Source organism: Salvelinus namaycush, chromosome 34, assembly GCF_016432855.1.
Source record: "Salvelinus namaycush isolate Seneca chromosome 34, SaNama_1.0, whole genome shotgun sequence".
In the NCBI taxonomy this organism is placed as follows: Eukaryota; Metazoa; Chordata; class Actinopteri; order Salmoniformes; family Salmonidae; genus Salvelinus; species Salvelinus namaycush.
Genome location: NC_052340.1, coordinates 21,383,668 through 21,402,443, shown reverse-complemented (window position 1 = coordinate 21,402,443; position 18,776 = coordinate 21,383,668). Strand labels below are relative to the sequence as shown.

Here is an 18,776-nt window from a genome sequence, read left to right as displayed (position 1 = left end):
AACAGGGTACTGTAATGCTACAAACAAACACAGCCTTCTCACAGGGTACTGTAACGCTACAAACAAACACAGCCTTCTCACAGGGTACTGTAACGCTACAAACAAACACAGCCTCTCACAGGGTACTGTAACGCTACAAACAAACACAGCCTTCTCACAGGGTACTGTAACGCTACAAACAGACACAGCCTCTCACAGGGTACTGTAACGCTACAAACAAACACAGCCTTCTCACAGGGTACTGTAATGCTACAAACAAACACAGCCTCTCACAGGGTACTGTAACGCTACAAACAAACACAGCCTTCTCACAGGGTACTGTAACACTACAAACAAACACAGCCTCTCACAGGGTACTGTAACGCTACGAACAAACACAGCCTTCTCACAGGGTACTGTAACACTACAAACAAACACAGGCTTCTCACAGGGTACTGTAACGCTACAAACAAACACAGCCTTCTCACAGGGTACTGTAACACTACGAACAAACACAGCCTCTCACAGGGTACTGTAACACTACAAACAAACACAGCCTGCTCACAGGGTACTGTAACGTTACAAACAAACACAGCCTTCTCACAGGGTACTGTAACGCTACAAACAAACACAGCCTCTCACAGGGTACTGTAACGCTACAAACAAACACAGCCTTCTCACAGGGTACCGTAACACTACAAACAAACACAGCCTTCTCACAGGGTACTGTAACACTACGAACAAACACAGCCTCTCACATGGGCATTTATCAATCAATCCCTCACCTTAATGTGGCGGTCAGTGCTGTTTAAGATAAGGAAGGATCTGTCAGTGCTGTTTAAGATAAGGAAGGATCGGTCAGTGCTGTTTAAGATAAGGAAGGATCGGTCAGTGCTGTTTAAGATAAGGAAGGATCGGTCAGTGCTGTTTAAGATGAGGGAGGATCGGTCAGTGCTGTTTAAGATGAGGGAGGATCGGTCAGTGCTGTTTAAGATGAGGGAGGATCGGTCAGTGCTATTTAAGATGAGGGAGGATCGGTCAGTGCTGTTTAAGATGAGGGAGGATCGGTCAGTGCTATTTAAGATGAGGGAGGATCGGTCAGTGCTGTTTAAGATGATGGAGGATCGGTCAGTGCTGTTTAAGATGAGGGAGGATCGGTCAGTGCTGTTTAAGATAAGGGAGGATCAGTCAAGGCTGTTTAAGATGAGGGAGGATCGGTCAGTGCTGTTTAAGATGAGGGAGGATCGGTCAGTGCTGTTTAAGATAAGGGAGGATCAGTCAAGGCTGTTTAAGATGAGGGAGGATCGGTCAGTGCTGTTTAAGATGAGGGAGGATCGGTCAGTGCTGTTTAAGATAAGGGAGGTTTAAAAAAAAAAAAAAAAAATACAATTACATTTTGGATGACTGTCATTCATATTCCATTCACCCAACTTAATGTAACATGGAAAGGTTTAGGCTACTACATGATACTCTAATGTTCCCTATACCCATCATGAGGTTGCTACAACCTAGCCTATGAATGAAAGTTTACAACGTAGGTGCACAGGTCACGAGAACATTTTGTGTAAACACGGTGACAGACAGTGACACATTCAATACCGCCTTGCAGACTTGCCTGCATCTAGCTGATCTAGGGTGTAATCATTAGTCCAACAGTTGCAAACGAGAGTTTCTTTTGGACAAATACAGGTATGTTTATCCACGTTTCGTTCCGTTTGCTTCCATTTAAGAAACGTTTTCAACCAAATCTATGGAATGAATACACACCTGATCACACACAGACACAGTTCACTTTCATAGCACCCACATACAAACAGCAGAATCACTTTGCTCGTTGTATTTATAATTCCTTCTCGCATCTATCTACAGTGCCTTCGGAAGGTATTCAGACCCCTTGACTGTTTCCACATTTTGTTACGTTACAGCCTTATTCTAAAATGTATCACTTTTTTTTTTTTACAAACATATAAAGTAAATTAAAACAGAAAATCCTTATTTACATAAGTATTCAGACCTTTTGCTATGAGACTCGAAATTGAGCTCAGGTGCATCCTGTTTCCATTGATCATCCTTGAGATGTTTCTACAACTTGATTGGAGTCCACCTGTGGTAAATTAAATTGATTGGACATGATTTGGAAAGGCACATACCTGTCTATATAAGGTCCCACAGTTGACAGTGCATGTCAGAGCAAAAACCAAGCCATGAGGTCGAAGGAATTGTCCGTAGAGCTCTGAGACAGGGTTGTGTCAAGGCCCAGATCTGGGGAAGGGTACCAAAACATGTCTGCAGCATTGAAGGTCCCCATGAACACAGTGGCCTCCATCATTCTTAAATGGAAGAAGTTTGGAACCACCAAGACTCTTCCTAGAGCTGGCCGCCCGGCCAAACTGAGCAATCGGGGGAGAAGGGCCTTGGTCAGGGAGGTGACCAAGAACCCGATGGTCAGTCTGACAGAGCTCCAGAGTTCCTCTGTGGAAATGGGAGAACCTTCCAGAAGGGCAACCATCTCTGCAGCACTCCACCAATCAGGCCTTTATGGTAGAGTGCCACTCCTCAGGAAAAGGCACATGACAGCCCACTTGGAGTTTGCCAAAAGGCAACTAAAGACTCTCAGACCATGAGAAACAAGATTCTCTGGTCTGATGAAACCAAGAATTAACTTCTAGAGGAAACCTGGTAACATCCCTACGGTGAAGCATGGTGGTGGCAGCATCATGCTGTGGGGATGTTTTTCAGCAGCAGGGACTGGGAGACTAGTCAGAATCGAGGCAAAGATGAACGAAGCAAAGTTCAGAGAGATCCTTGATGAAAACCTGCCCCAGAGCGCTCAGGACCTCAGACTGGAGCTAAGGTTCACCTTCCAACAGGACAACGACCCTAAGCACACAGCCAAGACAACACAGGAGTGGCTTTGGGACAAGTCTCTCAATGTCCTTGAGTGGCCCAGCCAGAGCCTGGACTTGAACCCGATCGAACATCTCTGGAGAGACCTGAAAATAGCTGTTCAGCAACGCTCCCCATCCAATCTGACAGAGCTTGAGAGGATCTGCAAAGAAGAATGGGAGAAACTCCCCAAATACAGGTGTGCCAAGTTTGTAGCGTCATACCCAAGATGACGCAAGACTGTAATCACTGCCAAAGGTGCTTAACAAAGTAGTGAGTAAAGGGTCTGAATACTTATGTAAATGTGATATTTAACATTTCTAAAATCCTGTTTTTGCTTTGTCGTTATGGGGTATTGTGTGTAGATTGATGAGAAGAAAAAAAACAATTTAATCAATTTTCGAATAAGGCTGTAACCTAACAAAATGTGTAAAAACTCAAGGGGTCTGAATACTTTCCGAAGGCACTGTACTTGCTCTCCTCCTCTCACCTTTTCTCCTTGGCTTGTGGACTTCAGTGCACAACATATCAGCTGTCTGTGACCAGGTGAAAAAACCTTTCCAAGCCAAACTGCTAACCGTTACACACAGCCTACATCGTCACCATATTAGCTAACAGCATAGTCAACATACCTACTAGAACTAACGTGATACTAAACCGCTACAATCATCCTGTACAGTGTACAGGCAGCAAGCAGTTTAGCAGTTACACCGGCTGGCAATAAATTAATACAACCAAAAGTTCTGACTTAGAGGAGTTCCAGTGTTGGATAGCCATAGCCATCTAGCTAACATAGCATCCCTCTCTGTTTGAGTTGGCTAAACTAGCTAGCTGCATTTGCTAGCTAAGTAAGTGGACATGAAAATGAAGAAAAAAAATACAATAAAATATATATATCTCTCTCGTTCCTCCTTAATTCTTTCAGAAATATATTTGTTCAAAACTGTTCAACTATTGTCTTTCTCTCTCTTTGAGTCAACTACTCACCACATTTTATGCACTGCAGTGCTAGCTAGCTGTAGCTTATGCTTTCAGTACTAGATTCATTATCTGATACTTTGATTGGGTGGACAACATGTCAGTTCATGATACAAGAGTTCTCATAGGTTGGAGGACGTCTTCTGGAAGTTGTCATAATTACTGTGTACTGTGTGAGCCTCCTAGGTTTTGTATTGAATTCAATGTACCCAGAGGAGGATGGAAACTTGCTGTTCCCTGGCTACAGAATGGTGCTACACAAGAGGGTGCTTTTGAGACTATCGTAGACCTTCATTGCAAAACAGTGTTTTAAACAATCATTTGGTGGCATGTGAATATATCTAGTATAGTTTTATCTAAAAAGGATAACTTTTTTAATGTTTCACTATTTTTATTTTTATTAAATTCACTGAAGAAGATGGTCCTCCCCTTCCTCCTCTGAGGAGCCTCCACGGAAGCCTTACAACCAGCTTCTCACAGACTTCTCACTTCTCACACACACACCACCTTTTCATGGGTCCTGATCAGAAGTAGTGCACTACATAGGGCATAGGTTGCTATTTGGGATGGAGGTAGCCCCAGTGACTATCTGATTGATTGATTGAGTTATTACTGTATTAACCCAAACCTGATCTCCTCCCAGGTGACATGATATATGGCAGAGTGATGGTGGACCCAGTTCAGAACCTGGGGGATTCCTTTATCTGTAACATAGAGAAGGTGTTCCTGTGCACCGGCGCGGATGGATACGTGCCCAAGTACAACCCCAACAACAATGAGTACGGCTGTCTGGCTGATGCTCCATCGCTGCTTTACAGATTCAAAATTATCGTAAGTACAGTACTGTACAGGGCCCATAGTGCTCTGGTCAAAAGTAGTGCAATATCTGGGGAATAATGTGATGTAATGTGGGATGTAGACAAGGATCTAGTACAGGGTAACTGCACATACATATCCTAAACACCTTTACCAATGTTGGTACAGTGTTTACTAGTGTTTCCTTCTCCTCCTCCAGGATAAGGCCCAGCCAGAGACCCAGGCCAGGTTGTTTGGTAATGTCGGGTTCAGGGCTCTGCTGGCTGTAGACGACCCTCAGGCCCTTGCCCTGATCAGACAGCCTGGATCTGACGGCTTCAGCATGGACTCTACAGCACTGTTCCAAGTACGTCTCCCTGACCCCTATGCTACATAACGCAGAATAGTGGAGAAGGAACATCCCGGTCTTATTCCTATTTCTAACACTCACTTTCACTGCTTTAAAGCTAGAATCCTTAGTTGCTGCATCGGTTTTTGGACGTATACATTTATTATATATACCCATTGATTCTTGACGAATATAACTTAGAAATGCCTCATGAGCTTAGTTCAACTGTCGTAACTCAAAACATGGTAAAAACTATCATTTTGATATCATGGATGGTCAGCCCTTGCATCCATAGCGCTGTCAATGAATTTGAGTGGTTCAATTTCTCCAGGCCCATCCCTCAGCTTTTTACCAAAACAGAGGCGGGGTGTCACTTGTTATTGTTTATATTATTGACTCTATCTTTAATGACCAGGGATTGTTCCTGTCATGCTCAGGTAAACTACCCAGCCCTCATGACTAACCCTGTTCCTCTGGTGTCCAGGTGTCAGCAGGGAGGGAGTGGTTCATCCACACCATCTACACCGTCCGCTCCAGAGAGAATGCTAACAGGGGCATCGGAAAGAGAAGTCTGGAGTACCACACACTCACCCAACACAGCAGTATGGCTGCAGGAGGCCACTCCCTGACCCAACACAGCAGTATGGCTGCAGGAGGCCACTCCCTGACCCAACACAGCAGTATGGCTGCAGGAGGCCACTCCCTGACCCAACACAGCAGCATGGACAGAGAAACTCAGCATCAAACTATGGCTGCAGGAGGACCGTCCCAGTCCCAGTTTCGCTCCAGGCGGTCAGCAAACAGGGTACCAGACCTGACAGAGGACATCGGCCTGGACAACAACCGAGGCACCAACATTCTCCATATCGCCCTGGACCTCAGCCGCCAGCGCCGCACCAGCCCCGACCAGGAGGTCCTCACTCGGGGTGTGGTGCCCAGGGAGCTGAACCATCCTGCGGAGAGCGAGGACAGTCTGGTCCTCATCATAGGGATCCTGGTGGGCCTCCTCCTCACCATCCTCATCATCATCGTCATAGTGCTAACCGTACGGTCCAGACAGGAGAAGAAGAAAATGGAGGTTCCCACAACAACGTCAAGCTCCACTGAGCCCATGGTGACATCAGGGTTCACTTGCAGTGGCTTGGACAGCTCAGAAGTCTGACGGACAGACAGACAAACGGACTTCCTTCGACATGACCACTGAGACAGACAGACCGATGGACGGATATTCTCCATAGAAGAAAAAAAAAACACTGACAGATGTTTTTGTTTTTTTATGTTATTTTTTTGCAAGTGCCTCATAATTTTTACATTGGGATATAAAGAGAGGGAGGGGACAACTGAAACAACACAGTCGACAATGAGAGCTTTGGTTCTGTACAAAAACCTACTTGAAATCCTGCAGTCCTTCTGCTCTGCTGTAGGGGAGACCATAGAGGTAAAACAATCTCTCTCTATGGGGAGACTGCCCCATCTAGGGCAGTACCTGTAACCTGTTCTGTTCAAGGCACTTGCCAGCATTCATTATTGCTTTGTTTTATGATGTTACACTTGATCCCAAAAATGTTTATGATTTGTCCAAAGGTGCTAAAGCAGCAGATGCCTCTGTCCTGTAGGATGGATGGTGGTCCTGTGATTTGGTAGAAGGACATGTAGCAGGGCTATTCAACTCCAGGACTGTAAGGCAGAAGTACTGCTGATTGTCTTTTTTACCTGGTAGTTGATTGATTAATTGATTAATGTCACTGATTGGCCGTAGAGTTCCATGATGTAATCAGTTTCTGGTTAGAATGAAAGAATGATAACCAGAAGTGTTTCAGCCTTCCAGGCCCAGAGTTGAATACCGGTAAGTGTTTCAGCCTTCCAGGCCCAGAGTTGAATACCGGTAAGTGTTTCAGCCTTCCAGGCCCAGAGTTGAATATCGGTATTCCTGGTATTCAGTATTCAATATGAACGCAAAGTTGTCATAGAACTGTCATAGTTGTTAATGTGTATGTTTGTTTTCCCGTGTCAAGCCACTGTCAATAGTCTGCTAACACTGGGAATATGTCCTACTGTAATGTTCTACTGTAGCTCTGTCAGACCTGGGTTCAAACATTTGAAATCTTTCAAGTATATTAGCTTTAGCCTGCCTGGAGTGCCAGGTGGGACTTTTATATTGGTTCCACTGCAACAGGCAAGCTCAATTGATCACAGCTTAAGTATATTACATGATTTAAACTAGTATTTGAACCCAGGTCTGCTCTCTATACTGAAGTATGGAGGCTGATTCATGTTGAAGTTCAACAGGTGCCTAAGAATCCACTGGATGTTATACTGTAGGAAGCGTCCCAAATGACAACCTATTCCCTATTTTGCACTATAAGTAGTGCACTATATAGGGAATAGGGTGTAATTTGGGACGGATATTTAGATTTTCTCTATTACATGGTTATTCTATTTGTTTTGTTTGTATTAATGGTTATCTATCATTTGTGCCTGCTTCTGATTTTGTATTTTCTTTAAAATAATTGCTTAAACTTGTATAATAATGTGTAAAGCAGATTTGGGGGAAAATGTGTCTAATCAACTGTAGCTAATTCAGACTCAATTACATGTTTTTCTATCCTAACAGAGTTCCAAGTTGATCACAATTTTGGGGGGATAATTGTTCTCTTGATAGTCCCAAAATCATGGTTGTAGTGACTTTCTATAGCTCTGTCCCAAATTGCATCCTATTCCCTATTTAGTGCACTACTTTTGATCAGAGCCCATAAGGAATTAAGGTACCATATAGGGAATAGGGTGCCATTTTGGATATATCCTATATCAGTGTGGTCCTGTATTTGAATACATACAGTACAGTACTGAATTGAATCTAATGAGAAAAGGTATATCCTGTAGGGGAGAGTGGGGTAAGTTGAGACATTTTTTACATTCAGCATCACTCCGTCAAGGGAAATATAGTATTCTTTCTAACAAAGATATCTACATATATTTCAGGATGTTGTGTATCCCTGAAAATAATCAGAATTCATGTAAACATTACAGTTTTGAAAACATAGCTTGTCCAAAGAAAGTGATATCTTGGCACGACTTACCCATACACATTTCTGTACTGAATGAAATATTACCACTACCTTTTTAAAACCATGTCTGTCTTTACTTTCCAAACACAATTCAACACAATCACAATCACTTTTTTGTATTTTAATCCCTCATATCCCAGCCTTTCATTATACCTGGGAAGAAAACATTTACTAAATTTACCACAAGGCAAACAGTTTGACTATATAAGCCCACACAGCTACAAGTGTCAGGTTTTGGCCAAGACTGTTCGGGTTTTGGTCACTAGATGTCCCCATTGCACCTTTTTTGTACCTTTTGTTTTTCTTGCTCTAATTATTGTTTGCACCTGTAGGTCATTCCCTTGTTAGTATTTAAACCCTGTGTGTTCCTCAGTTCCTTGCTCAGTGTTTGTAAGTTAGCACCCAGCCCCTGCCCAAGCCTTGTTTTATATAGATATTTCTCTTGTTGGATTTTCCAGAGGTTCTCTGGTTTAGTTCTTGTGTATTATTTGAGTAGTCTTTTGAGGTTTGTTTTTCCCTGCTGTTTTTTACCACTTTGTGGAGTTTCTTTTGTATTTTGGAGGATTTCCACTTTGTGCCTCTTGGCTTTATTTTTGGACATTGTGGATTTAGTTTCTTTGCCTGAAGATTTTGTTCTTTAATTAAACCACCATCTCTAGTACTGCTGTGTCTGCCTCATCTTCTGGGTTCTGACGATTATTAGTGACTGTTTCTCGCACCGGGTCCTGACAACAAGGATGCACTTTCATGCTAGGTTTAGGACCTCATATTGAAGCTTATAGGAGACCCCAACTGATGTATAGAAAAATTATACGATTATCTATTTTGGTTTAGATACAAGCATCATGAAACCTCAACACAATAAATTAATTTGAATTGGTGAAAATCTGTTTTTTGGAACATACTTGCTTACCACTTTTTCCAAGTGGTTTCTTCCTTCACAGACTCCATGAAATGATGACCTCTTCCTAAATATTTGGTCAAATTATTAATTTTGTGTATGGTTTCCTAGAGACAAGGGTGGCTCAACTTCCCCCTTTGACTCAACTTACCCCACTCTCCACTAGTGAGTTGATTTTAAAGACAGCTGATCTGCAATGTACAGTTTATAGCAGCTCTGGATGGATCCACTAGGCACAGACTCATCATATAGTGAGTAGTAGGGTGCCATTCTGGACTAACTCTGTTTCTCTACAGGGCTATGAAGTGACTGATCTGTACCAAATGTTCTCCAAAGGTTTTACATTATATTTAGTATCGTATTATAAAAACATTCATAATGGTCCATGAATATGTATGCCTCCCAAATGGCACCCTATTCCCTTTATAGTTCACTACTTTTATAGTAGTGCGCGATATCGAGACATGGGTGCCATTTGGGACTCCGGCCAGAAGGGAAAACCAACTATGATCTACTACAATCTAAATCACGGCTGTTAGAGATTAATGTTAATACATTACAGAAGTATTTATTTTATCACATAAATATCCATAGGGATTGCCAATAATAAAGATATAATATTTGTTTCCCTCTAAAGATAATTTAGCCACAAACCAAATCAAATCAGCCACAAACCACATAAAATAGGTTTCAGACATGGTTTCCACTTTTGCGATGTAATGACGCATAAAGAAAAGGTATAGACCATCACCTTGTCAATGGATGCCCCAGTCATAATACTAAGATAACATACAATGACCTCCATACTGTATCTATAGATAGTGACTTCATATACCCACTGCTTTATAAACTTCAGATTTCTATATTGTTTGCTGTTTAATTTTTGAAAACATAAATGCTATGCAACTTACAATATCATACCACTAAAGTAGTATTGAATCCCAATATTTCTTTATTTTTTAATATTATTATTTTTGCTGATTTTACATTTTGTCACTGTACCACCAATAGCTCTTATATCATGTTATTACCACCACCTTTATGATTTCAGGATTTTGTTGAATGCATCTAATGCCTGTGTGAGTGTATACACATGTATGTAATATATGTATTGCAAATAAATAAACCGTTTGGATGTTTTGGGAATTATCAATGTTAAATGCATATGTGCTGTAAGTATTTGTAACATAGACCTAAAGCACAAAGTGGTCTGCAAATAAAGTTTTTTCAAGGAAATCAGACTGCTTGTTTGAAAAGCAGATGTTGTGTATGTATTTGGTCTGTTTGGAAAAGGCTACTTCCCAAATGGCACCTTATTCCCTACATAGTGCGATACGTTTGACCAGAGCCCCTATATATCGCACTACTTCAGACCAGGGCCCATAGGGCTCTGATCAAAAGTAGTGCACTATTTAGGGAATAGTATTCCATTTGGGACAACCAAAATCTGGTTTCTGAGAAAACACGTGATGTATTTCATAATGTTCCTCCAATGCCAAAACTGGAGTCAGAGAAGCTGAAGGGAGGAGAGGTAGGTGGGCTAGAGGGGGTGTTGATGCTGAGGCCTTGTCCCAAATGGAACCCTATTCCCTATGGGCCTTGGTTAAAAGTAGTGCACTATGTAAGGAATAGGGTGCCATTTGAGATACGGCAACCTGTTCTCTTGGAGCTGCAGAGCCCAGAGAGAGAACCTCCCACTCACAGACTGGAGCAACATAGATTTACAGATAGATCACTTCTACAGTATTTTGTTTTATTTTCCTGTGCAAGTTTGGGGTTGAGACAATTAATGAAGACTCTTGTTCCAGTGGCATGATACAGATCAGACGATAAAGCAGAAAGATGAGGAACACACTGCTTCTGATCATGGCTGCACTGACTGCAGTTAGTGGGCAGAAGCCAACGTGAGTTATGTTCTGTCCATGCTAATTCTTTGTAGATACAGTATATTTTACTTGTATCATTGGTCATGCTCATTTTATGTCATGTCGCAGTCCTAAAAAATTACCACAATTTGTGTGTGCGTGAGCGCTCGTGCTTGTTCGTGCGTGTGTTTGTTTGTGTTCATGTGTGCTTGTGTTTGCAGATGTCTCATCACTGCTCCGAACATAGTCCACTTGGGAGTAGAGGAGACCGTGACAGTACAGCTCCAGGGAGCTATCAAGCCTACACAGTACACTCTGTACTTCCTGTACCAAACCGCCAATAATAAAGTTCTGTCTGAAAAAAAGCATGTAACTCTCAATGACGCCAATGGCTATCAGGCGGTTGTGAAAATGAGGGTAAGTATGCAGAAGGCTAACCTCTTTTCATGCCCTATGGAACTACTGGAACATGCATTTCAATCATTCTGCCTCTGTTCTCATGTTTTATAGGTCATTCCTAGCCTGTACGAAGAGGCAATCCAAAGCATAAGAAAAATAAAGAAAATTGTGCCATTTATCCAACTGGCTGCAGAGACCAATGATGTTTCCTTTATAAAAAAAACAACAATCCTTTTGTCAACAAAAAAGGGTTATGTCTTCATTCAGACAGACAAACCAATCTACAATCCAGGAGAGAATGGTAAATTGTAAAATAACATTAAATATGGTTTTAGTTATACATTCAGCCTAATCCCAATTTTTCCTTTTTCCAGTCAATTTCAGAGTCTTCACGTTAGACAACTATCTGCTGCCTGTTGAAGAAAGCATAAATGTCAAGATATTTGTAAGACATCTATCTGCATGTTAAAGTTGTCTTATTGTGTCATATTAACTCTCTCTTCTCTAAATAACATGCACTGTCTCTCTACAGAACTCCAAAGGCCTGCTGGTGTACAACCAGGTTCTACACTCCAGTAAACTCCTTGAGAGGAGCATAGTGATCCCTGACGTTGAGACGTAAGTAGGATGTTGACATAGTCTATGAAAGACAAGACATCAGTAGCACTGACCACTACTCTGTCCCTATGATTCAGGGCTGGCCATTGGAAGATTGTTGCCGCGTTTACCAACCATCCCATGTCCAACTCCTCAGTGGAGTTTGAGGTCAGGGAATATGGTGAGTATGTAAAGGAGGTTGTCGGACTGTATGATACGGCCCAACAAGATCCCCCTCTATTTCTTTAAAGGAGGTTGTCTGACTGTATGATACGGCCCAACAAGATCCCCCTCTATTTCTTTAAAGGAGGTTGTCTGACTGTATGATACGGCCCAACAAGATCCCCCTCTATTTCTTTCAGTTCTTCCTATGTTTGAGGTGAAGATAGCAGCTTTGAAACCATATTATTTGCTGACAGAGGATTCCTTTCAGTTCAGCGTCTCTGCAAGGTGAGATTGTTGAAGCAGATTGCATTAATGGACTGTTTTGTGAATTGTTCATACATTTTACATTTACATTTTAGTAATTTAGCAGACGCTCTTATCCAGAGTGAGTGCATACATTTTCATATTTTTTTTCATAGTGTGCCAAATACATGTGTGTTGATTGCAGGTACACCTATGGCAAAGGTGTCAATGGCATAGCTTATGTTAGATTTGGACTAATCAATCAAGAAGGCATAAGAACACATCTACCTGGCCTAGAAAACAAGACTTCTGTGAGTTCACTTTATCATCTCAAAGCTTTACATAAAAAAACATAACATTAAAGTCAATGTTTCTGATTGTGGAGTTAATGTTTCCATTGACTTTTATTTTTCTGATGAGCCATTTGTGAACTTATTTCTGGTGTATTGTAGATCCAAGACGGCGTCGCCAGCATTACCCTGCCAACTGAAGACCTACGTGGGAAAGCAGGAAAGCAAAGTATCCCACACATGGAGGGATACAATCTGTACATAGCTGTTACAGCTTTAGAAACAGCAAGTAAGTCCTTCATACAGTCCGATAAAACATGACCATGCCAGCAGATTCAGGTGTTTTCTCTAGGGCATACAATAACTGTTTGTGATGTATGACAGTGACCTTCTCTCTCTGTATTTGTATCTCTCGTTCTCTATCTATCTTTCTATCTCTCTCTCTCAGGTGGAGATCTAGAAGAAGCTGAGAGCACTTCAGTAAAGATAGTGACGTCTCCATACATCATTGACATGTCTAAGACTAAGGAATACTTCACACCTGGAGGAAGGTTCTCTATCCTGGTACAGTGTGGTCGTTTCTGCACTCAAAGACAAACGTTAACACCATAGAATAAAATATAATTGTATTCATTCAGGACATCTTATTGAGATTAACAAATCCCTTTTTGAAATGAGATGTACAATAGTTATCAGTGTTATCAATTGTATTTGCTTTACCATTTAGAGTATGACTGTATCTACAGCCATAGTTGACTGGCATATGCTGCATGTTTCATTCTCAGGCCACCACCACCCACCCAGATGGATCCCCAGCCCCTGACCTCCGTATGAGGGCTTCAGTTTCAGTGACCTCTGTAGAAGGCACACAGTCTGTTGAGATGGAGGGATCCGGTAACTCTAAGGGTGAGGCTGTTCTTGCCTTCGAAGTGCCCAAACTAGCCACATCTATGGATATCAAGGTACAGGACAGACACAGAGAACTTTCAATCAACTCTATTTCCCATGTAGTTTGACAAGCATTATATGTGTCTCTGAGCTCTATGTGGTTAGCAGAAAGGTAGTGCACTAAATAGGGAATATAGTGTAATTTGAGACACAGTCACTATTTGATGTGAGGTCATATTGACTATCTGTTCCTCTCTCTCCAGATGTTTGCTGAGGGAGCGGAGGAGGAGGTAATAGTGGGTGATGCCAAAATGACAGTGATAGCAGTCCAGTCTAAGGGGAACAGCTACCTGAGTGTAGAGATAGAACATGTCACCCTGGAGCATGGAGGAACCATGACAGTCACTCTCAGAGACATCACTCCACCAGGCACCCCACGACCAGCCTACATCTACTATATGGTAACATACTGGAGTATCAGTCCATTCTAATAATGGATGGAGACCATTTACCACTTCTGCAACATACTTTATCTGTGCATAGCTTCAAGTTTCCAGACACTACAGTAGACTGGGTTTGTCATAGCTGTAACCAACATGAATATAAACACGTTGGGGGTTGAGAAATGAACCATTTCAATATCTGTAGTGAAGAGTAATGATGTGTTATCTCCTCTGTTTCCATTCTGTCAGGTCCTGAGTAAGGGCAGAGTGGTCCAGATGAACAGGGTCCAGAGGACTGAGCTGACCACCTTCAGTCTGCCCTACAGTCTTGACCTGGTCCCCTCCTTCAGACTGGTGGCCTACTACTTCACACAGGCACCAGAGAAGACTACCATAGTGGCTGACTCTGTATGGGCGGATGTCAAAGATATCTGCAAAGGACAGGTTCTGTAGTTGCTGCTTGTTTCTCTGCTTCTACTCTTTGTTTTATTATTATTATTCATATTTAAGGGCAGATCAGCTTTAATATTGGAGATAGATTGTAGTTTCCATCAATGTAATTGTCTGCATCATTTCCAATCCCCCATATATTTTTTTGTAAATATAAATATACATACATATACACATACACATACATACATACATAAATACACATACATATATATATATATTTATAAAAAAAATAAAAAAATCTGTTAGTTAAACAAAGGTTAAATCAAATCAAATAAAAAAGATTTTCTGCTAACCTTTCCACCCCTCCACCCCTAATTGGAGTAAACTAATGGATAACAACACTTAGGCTTCTACTTCCAGCTTATACATACTATATACATTTTACATACACAATGTATTTTACAATAGTTATATTTTGTTTGTTTTTAGTCCTGCCTTCCTCTACCCTCAACCTCTCCCATCTATTGCTGATGTCCATCCAGTTTGATTTATATTTGCCATATATTTTTAACTGTGCTGTTTCACAAAAGTTCTGAACCTATATACATTTTACAGACACAGTATATTTTACATTTGTTATCTTGTTGTTATTAGTCCCACCCTTTAGCTCCATTCAACCCCTCCCAACCATCTCTTAACACCATCCATATTGGATTTCTATTTGCCATATATTTTTCAACTGTGCTGTGATGCTTCACAAAAGTACTGAACATTTCTATTCTCATAGCTTCTACAGATTGTAAATTAAAGGTAAACATTTTTGCTAAAAGTATTATTATATTATTGATTGATTGACTATGACCTTTCAAATCACCCAGTATTGCTATCTGTAGCTTAGCTCCAGCTAAATGCTGCAATTTTTCTTCTACTTCTACTCTTACTACATTTAGACAGTTATGGTTCTATTATTTTGTCAGTGCTGTGCATCAAGAAGGCAAATTGTATGTTTTCATCTTGACTAATAAAGATCAATCAAAAGTATATATACTGAACAGAAATATAAATGCAACATGCAACAATTTAAACAATTTTACTGAGTTACAGTTCACATAAGGAAATCACTCAACTGAAATAAATTCATTAGAACCTAATCTATGGATTTCACGTGACTGGGTAGGGGTGCAGCTGTGGGTGGGTCTGGGAGGGCATAGGCCCACCCACTGGGGAGCCAGCCCAGCCAACCAGAATGAGTTTTTCTCCACAAAAGGGCTTTATTACAGACATAAATACTCCTCAGTTTCATCAGCTGCCTAGATGGCTGGTCTCAGATGATCCCACAGGTGAAGATGTCAGATGTAGAGGTCCTGGGCTGGTGTGGTTGCACGTGGTCTGTTGTTGTGAGGCCGGTTGGACATACTGCCAAATTCTCTAAAATGATGTTGGAGGCAGCTTATGGTAGAGAAATGAACATTCAATTATCTGGCAAAAGCTCTGGTGGACATACCTGCAGCCAGCATTCCAATTGCACGCTCCCTCAAAACTTGAGACATCTGTGGCATTGTGTTGTGTGACAAAACTGCACATTTTAGAGTGGTCTTTTATTGTCCTCAGCACAAGGTGCACCTGTATAATGATCATGCTGTTTAACCAGCTCCTTGATATGCCACACCTGTCAGGTGAATGGATTATCTTGTTGAAGGAGAAATGCTCACTAACAGGGATGTAAACAAATTTGTGCTTAAAATATGAGGGAAATAAGCTTTTTGTACATTTCTGGGATCTTAGCTCATGAAACATGGGACCAGCACTTTACCTTTTGCGTTATATTTTTGTTCAGTATAGATTTGCATGGAGGCAGAATGTGATATTATCTTTGGTGTTGTATTTTCAGATCGAGATCCTTCCATTTAAAGAGCATAAACCAGCTGACTTGGTGACTGTGGTGGTCCGTACAGACCAGGGAGACAAGGTAGCTCTGGCTGCTGTAGATACAGCTGTCTACATCCTCAACAAGAACAACAAACTCACTCCTGAGAAGGTACAGAGCCTCTGTCTGTCACACACTTACCAGGTTTCGTGAATAGATACATACATTACAGTTGAAGTCGATACATACACTTAGGTTGGAGTCATTAAAGCCCGTTTTTAAACCACTCCACAAATTTCTTGTTAACCAACTATAGTTTTGGCAAATCGGTTAGGACATTTACTTTGTGCATGACACAAGTAATTTTTCCAACAATTGTTTACAGTCAGATTATTTCGCTTATAATTAATTCACTGTATCACAATTCCAGTGGGTCAGAAGTTTACATACTGTAACGTCCTGACCAGAGTTCTTATGTGTTTTGCTTGTTTAGTGTTGGTCAGGACGTGAGCTGGGTGGGAATTCTATGTTGTGTGTCTAGTTCGTCTGTTTCTATGTTCAGCCTGATATGGTTCTCAATCAGAGACAGCTGTCAATCGTTGTCCCTGATTGAGAATCATATATAGGTGGCTTGTTTTGTGTTGGGGATTGTGGGTGGTTGTTTCCTGTCTTTGTGTTTTGTCTGCACCAGCAAGGACTGTGACGGTTAGTGTGTTTTGTCAGTTTGTATCGTGTTTATGTTTTGTCCTATTAAATTTCATTATGTCTAATTACCACGCTGCACATTGGTCCTCTGATCCTTCTCGCCTCTCCTCGTCTGAGGAGGAGGACGAAGTAGACTGCCGTTACAGAACCACCCACCAAACCCGGATCAAGCAGCGTGAGAACGGGCAGCAGCGACAGCAGCAGCGGTACCAGGAGGAATGGTCATGGGAGCAAATATTGAACGGAGAAGGACCCTGGGCTAAGGTTGGAGAATATCGCCGCTCTCGGGAAGAGATGGAGGCAGCTAAAGCTCAGGAGCGGTGGTATGAGGAGGCAGCACGGAAGCGTGGCTGGAAGCCCGTGAAGAAACCCCAAAAATGTATTGGGGGGGGGCTAAAGGGTAGTGTGGCGAAGGTAGGTAGGAAACCTGCGCCCACTTCCCATGCTTACCGTGGAGAGCGGGAGTACGGGCAGACACCGTGTTATGCGGAAGAGCGCACGGTGTCTCCTGTACGGGTGCATAGCCCGGTGTGGGTTATTCCACCTCCCCGCACTGGGCGGGCTAGAGTGAGCATTGAGCCAAGTGCCATGAAGCCGGCTCTACATATCTGGCCTCCAGTACGTCTCCTCGGGCCGGTGTACATGGCACCAGCCTTACGCATGGTGTCCTCGGTTCGCCAACACAGCCCAGTGCGGGTTATTCCACCTCCCCGCACTGGACGGGCTACGGGGAGCATGCAACCAGGTAAGGTTGGGCAGGCTCAGTGCTCAAGGGAGCCAGTACACCTGCACGGTCCGGTATATCCGGCGCTACCTTCCCGCTCCAGCCCAGTACCACCAGTGCCTACACCACGCACCAGGCTTCCAGTGCGTCTCCAGAGCCCTGTTCCTCCTCCACGCACTCTCCCTGTGGTGCGTGTCTCCAGCCCAGTACCTCCAGTTCCGGCACCACGCACCAAGCCTCCTGTGCGTCTCCAGAGCCCTGTACGCACTGTGCCTTCTCCCCGCACTCGCCCTGAGGTGCGTGCCCTCAGCCCGGTACCACCAGTGCCGGTACCACGCACCAGGCCTATAGTGCGCATCGAGAGTCCAGTGTGCCCTGTTCCTGCTCCCCGCACTAGCCTTGAGGTGCGTGTCTCCAGTCCGGTACCATCAGTTCCGGCACCACGCACCAGGCCTACTGTGCGCCTCAGCAGGTCAGAGTCGGCCGTCTGCCCAACGCCGCCTGCACTGCTCGTTTGTCCAGCGCCGTCTGAGCTGCCTGCCTGCCCAGCGCCGTCTGAACTGCCTGCACTGCTCGTCTGCTCAACGCCGCCTGCACTGCTCGTCTGTCCAGCGCCGTCTGAGCTGCCTGCCTGCCCAGCGCCGTCTGAACTGCCTGCGCTGCTCGTCTGCTCAACGCCGCCTGCACTGCTCGTCTGCCCAGCGCCGTCTGAGCTGCCTGCACTGCCTGCCTGCCCAGCGCCGTCTGAGCCATCTGTCTGCCCAGCGCCGTCTGAGCCATCCGTCTGCCCAGCGCCGTCTGAGCCATCCGTCTGCCCAGCGCCGTCTGAGCCATCCGTCTGCCCAGCGCCGTCTGAGCCATCCGTCTGAGCCATCCGTCTGCCCAGCGCCGTCTGAGCCATCCGTCTGCCCAGCGCCGTCTGAGCCATCCGTCTGCCCAGCGCCGTCTGAGCCATCCGTCTGCCCAGCGCCATCTGAGCCATCCGTCTGCCCAGCGCCGTCTGAGCCATCTGTCTGCCTAGCGCCATCTGAGCCATCTGTCTGCCCAGCGCCATCTGAGTCATCCGTCTGCCACGAGCCATTAGAGCCGCCCGTCTGTCCCGAGCCATTAGAGCCGTCCGTCAGTCAGGAGCCGCTAGATCCGTCCGTCAGTCAGGAGCTGCCAGAGCCGCCAGCCAGTCAGGAGCTGCCAGAGCCGCCAGCCAGTCAGGAGCTGCCAGAGCCGCCAGCCAGTCAGGAGCT

The 18,776-nt window shown here is 43.7% G+C and overlaps 2 protein-coding genes across 9 annotated transcripts in view; both read left to right on the top strand.

Annotated features, from left to right (window-relative positions):
- LOC120028679 (FRAS1-related extracellular matrix protein 2-like) overlaps positions 1-8,364 on the top strand; it is a 29,481-nt gene extending 21,117 nt beyond the window's left edge. Inside the window, exons 15-18 of the mRNA XM_038973897.1 lie at positions 4,487-4,674; positions 4,859-5,005; positions 5,472-5,601; positions 5,641-8,364. Of these exons, the coding sequence (XP_038829825.1) occupies positions 4,487-4,674; positions 4,859-5,005; positions 5,472-5,601; positions 5,641-6,149 (974 nt within the window). The 3' untranslated portion in view covers positions 6,150-8,364. The remainder of the gene's footprint in view (positions 1-4,486; positions 4,675-4,858; positions 5,006-5,471; positions 5,602-5,640) is intronic.
- Positions 8,365-10,617: 2,253 nt separating this feature from the next.
- The window catches only part of LOC120028678 (complement C4-like), a 31,628-nt gene continuing 23,469 nt past the window's right edge, over positions 10,618-18,776 (top strand). For 4 of the 8 annotated variants that reach the window (XR_005473505.1, XM_038973896.1, XM_038973892.1 and 1 more), the window contains exons 1-14: positions 10,618-10,860; positions 11,043-11,238; positions 11,332-11,521; positions 11,595-11,665; positions 11,753-11,838; positions 11,916-11,998; positions 12,180-12,267; positions 12,431-12,536; positions 12,678-12,804; positions 12,964-13,079; positions 13,301-13,477; positions 13,667-13,864; positions 14,096-14,290; positions 16,131-16,277. Coding sequence is in view for 7 of the 8 variants with exons in the window: in XM_038973896.1 (XP_038829824.1) it covers positions 10,799-10,860; positions 11,043-11,238; positions 11,332-11,521; positions 11,595-11,665; positions 11,753-11,838; positions 11,916-11,998; positions 12,180-12,267; positions 12,431-12,536; positions 12,678-12,804; positions 12,964-13,079; positions 13,301-13,477; positions 13,667-13,864; positions 14,096-14,290; positions 16,131-16,277 (1,842 nt within the window). In the remaining variant the exon portion in view is untranslated. Of the gene's footprint in view, positions 10,861-11,042; positions 11,239-11,331; positions 11,522-11,594; positions 11,666-11,752; positions 11,839-11,915; positions 11,999-12,179; positions 12,268-12,430; positions 12,537-12,677; positions 12,805-12,963; positions 13,080-13,300; positions 13,478-13,666; positions 13,865-14,095; positions 14,291-16,130; positions 16,278-18,776 lie in introns of those variants that run through there. The other 4 variants (XM_038973891.1, XM_038973890.1, XM_038973894.1 and 1 more) reach the window with 3 other exon arrangements.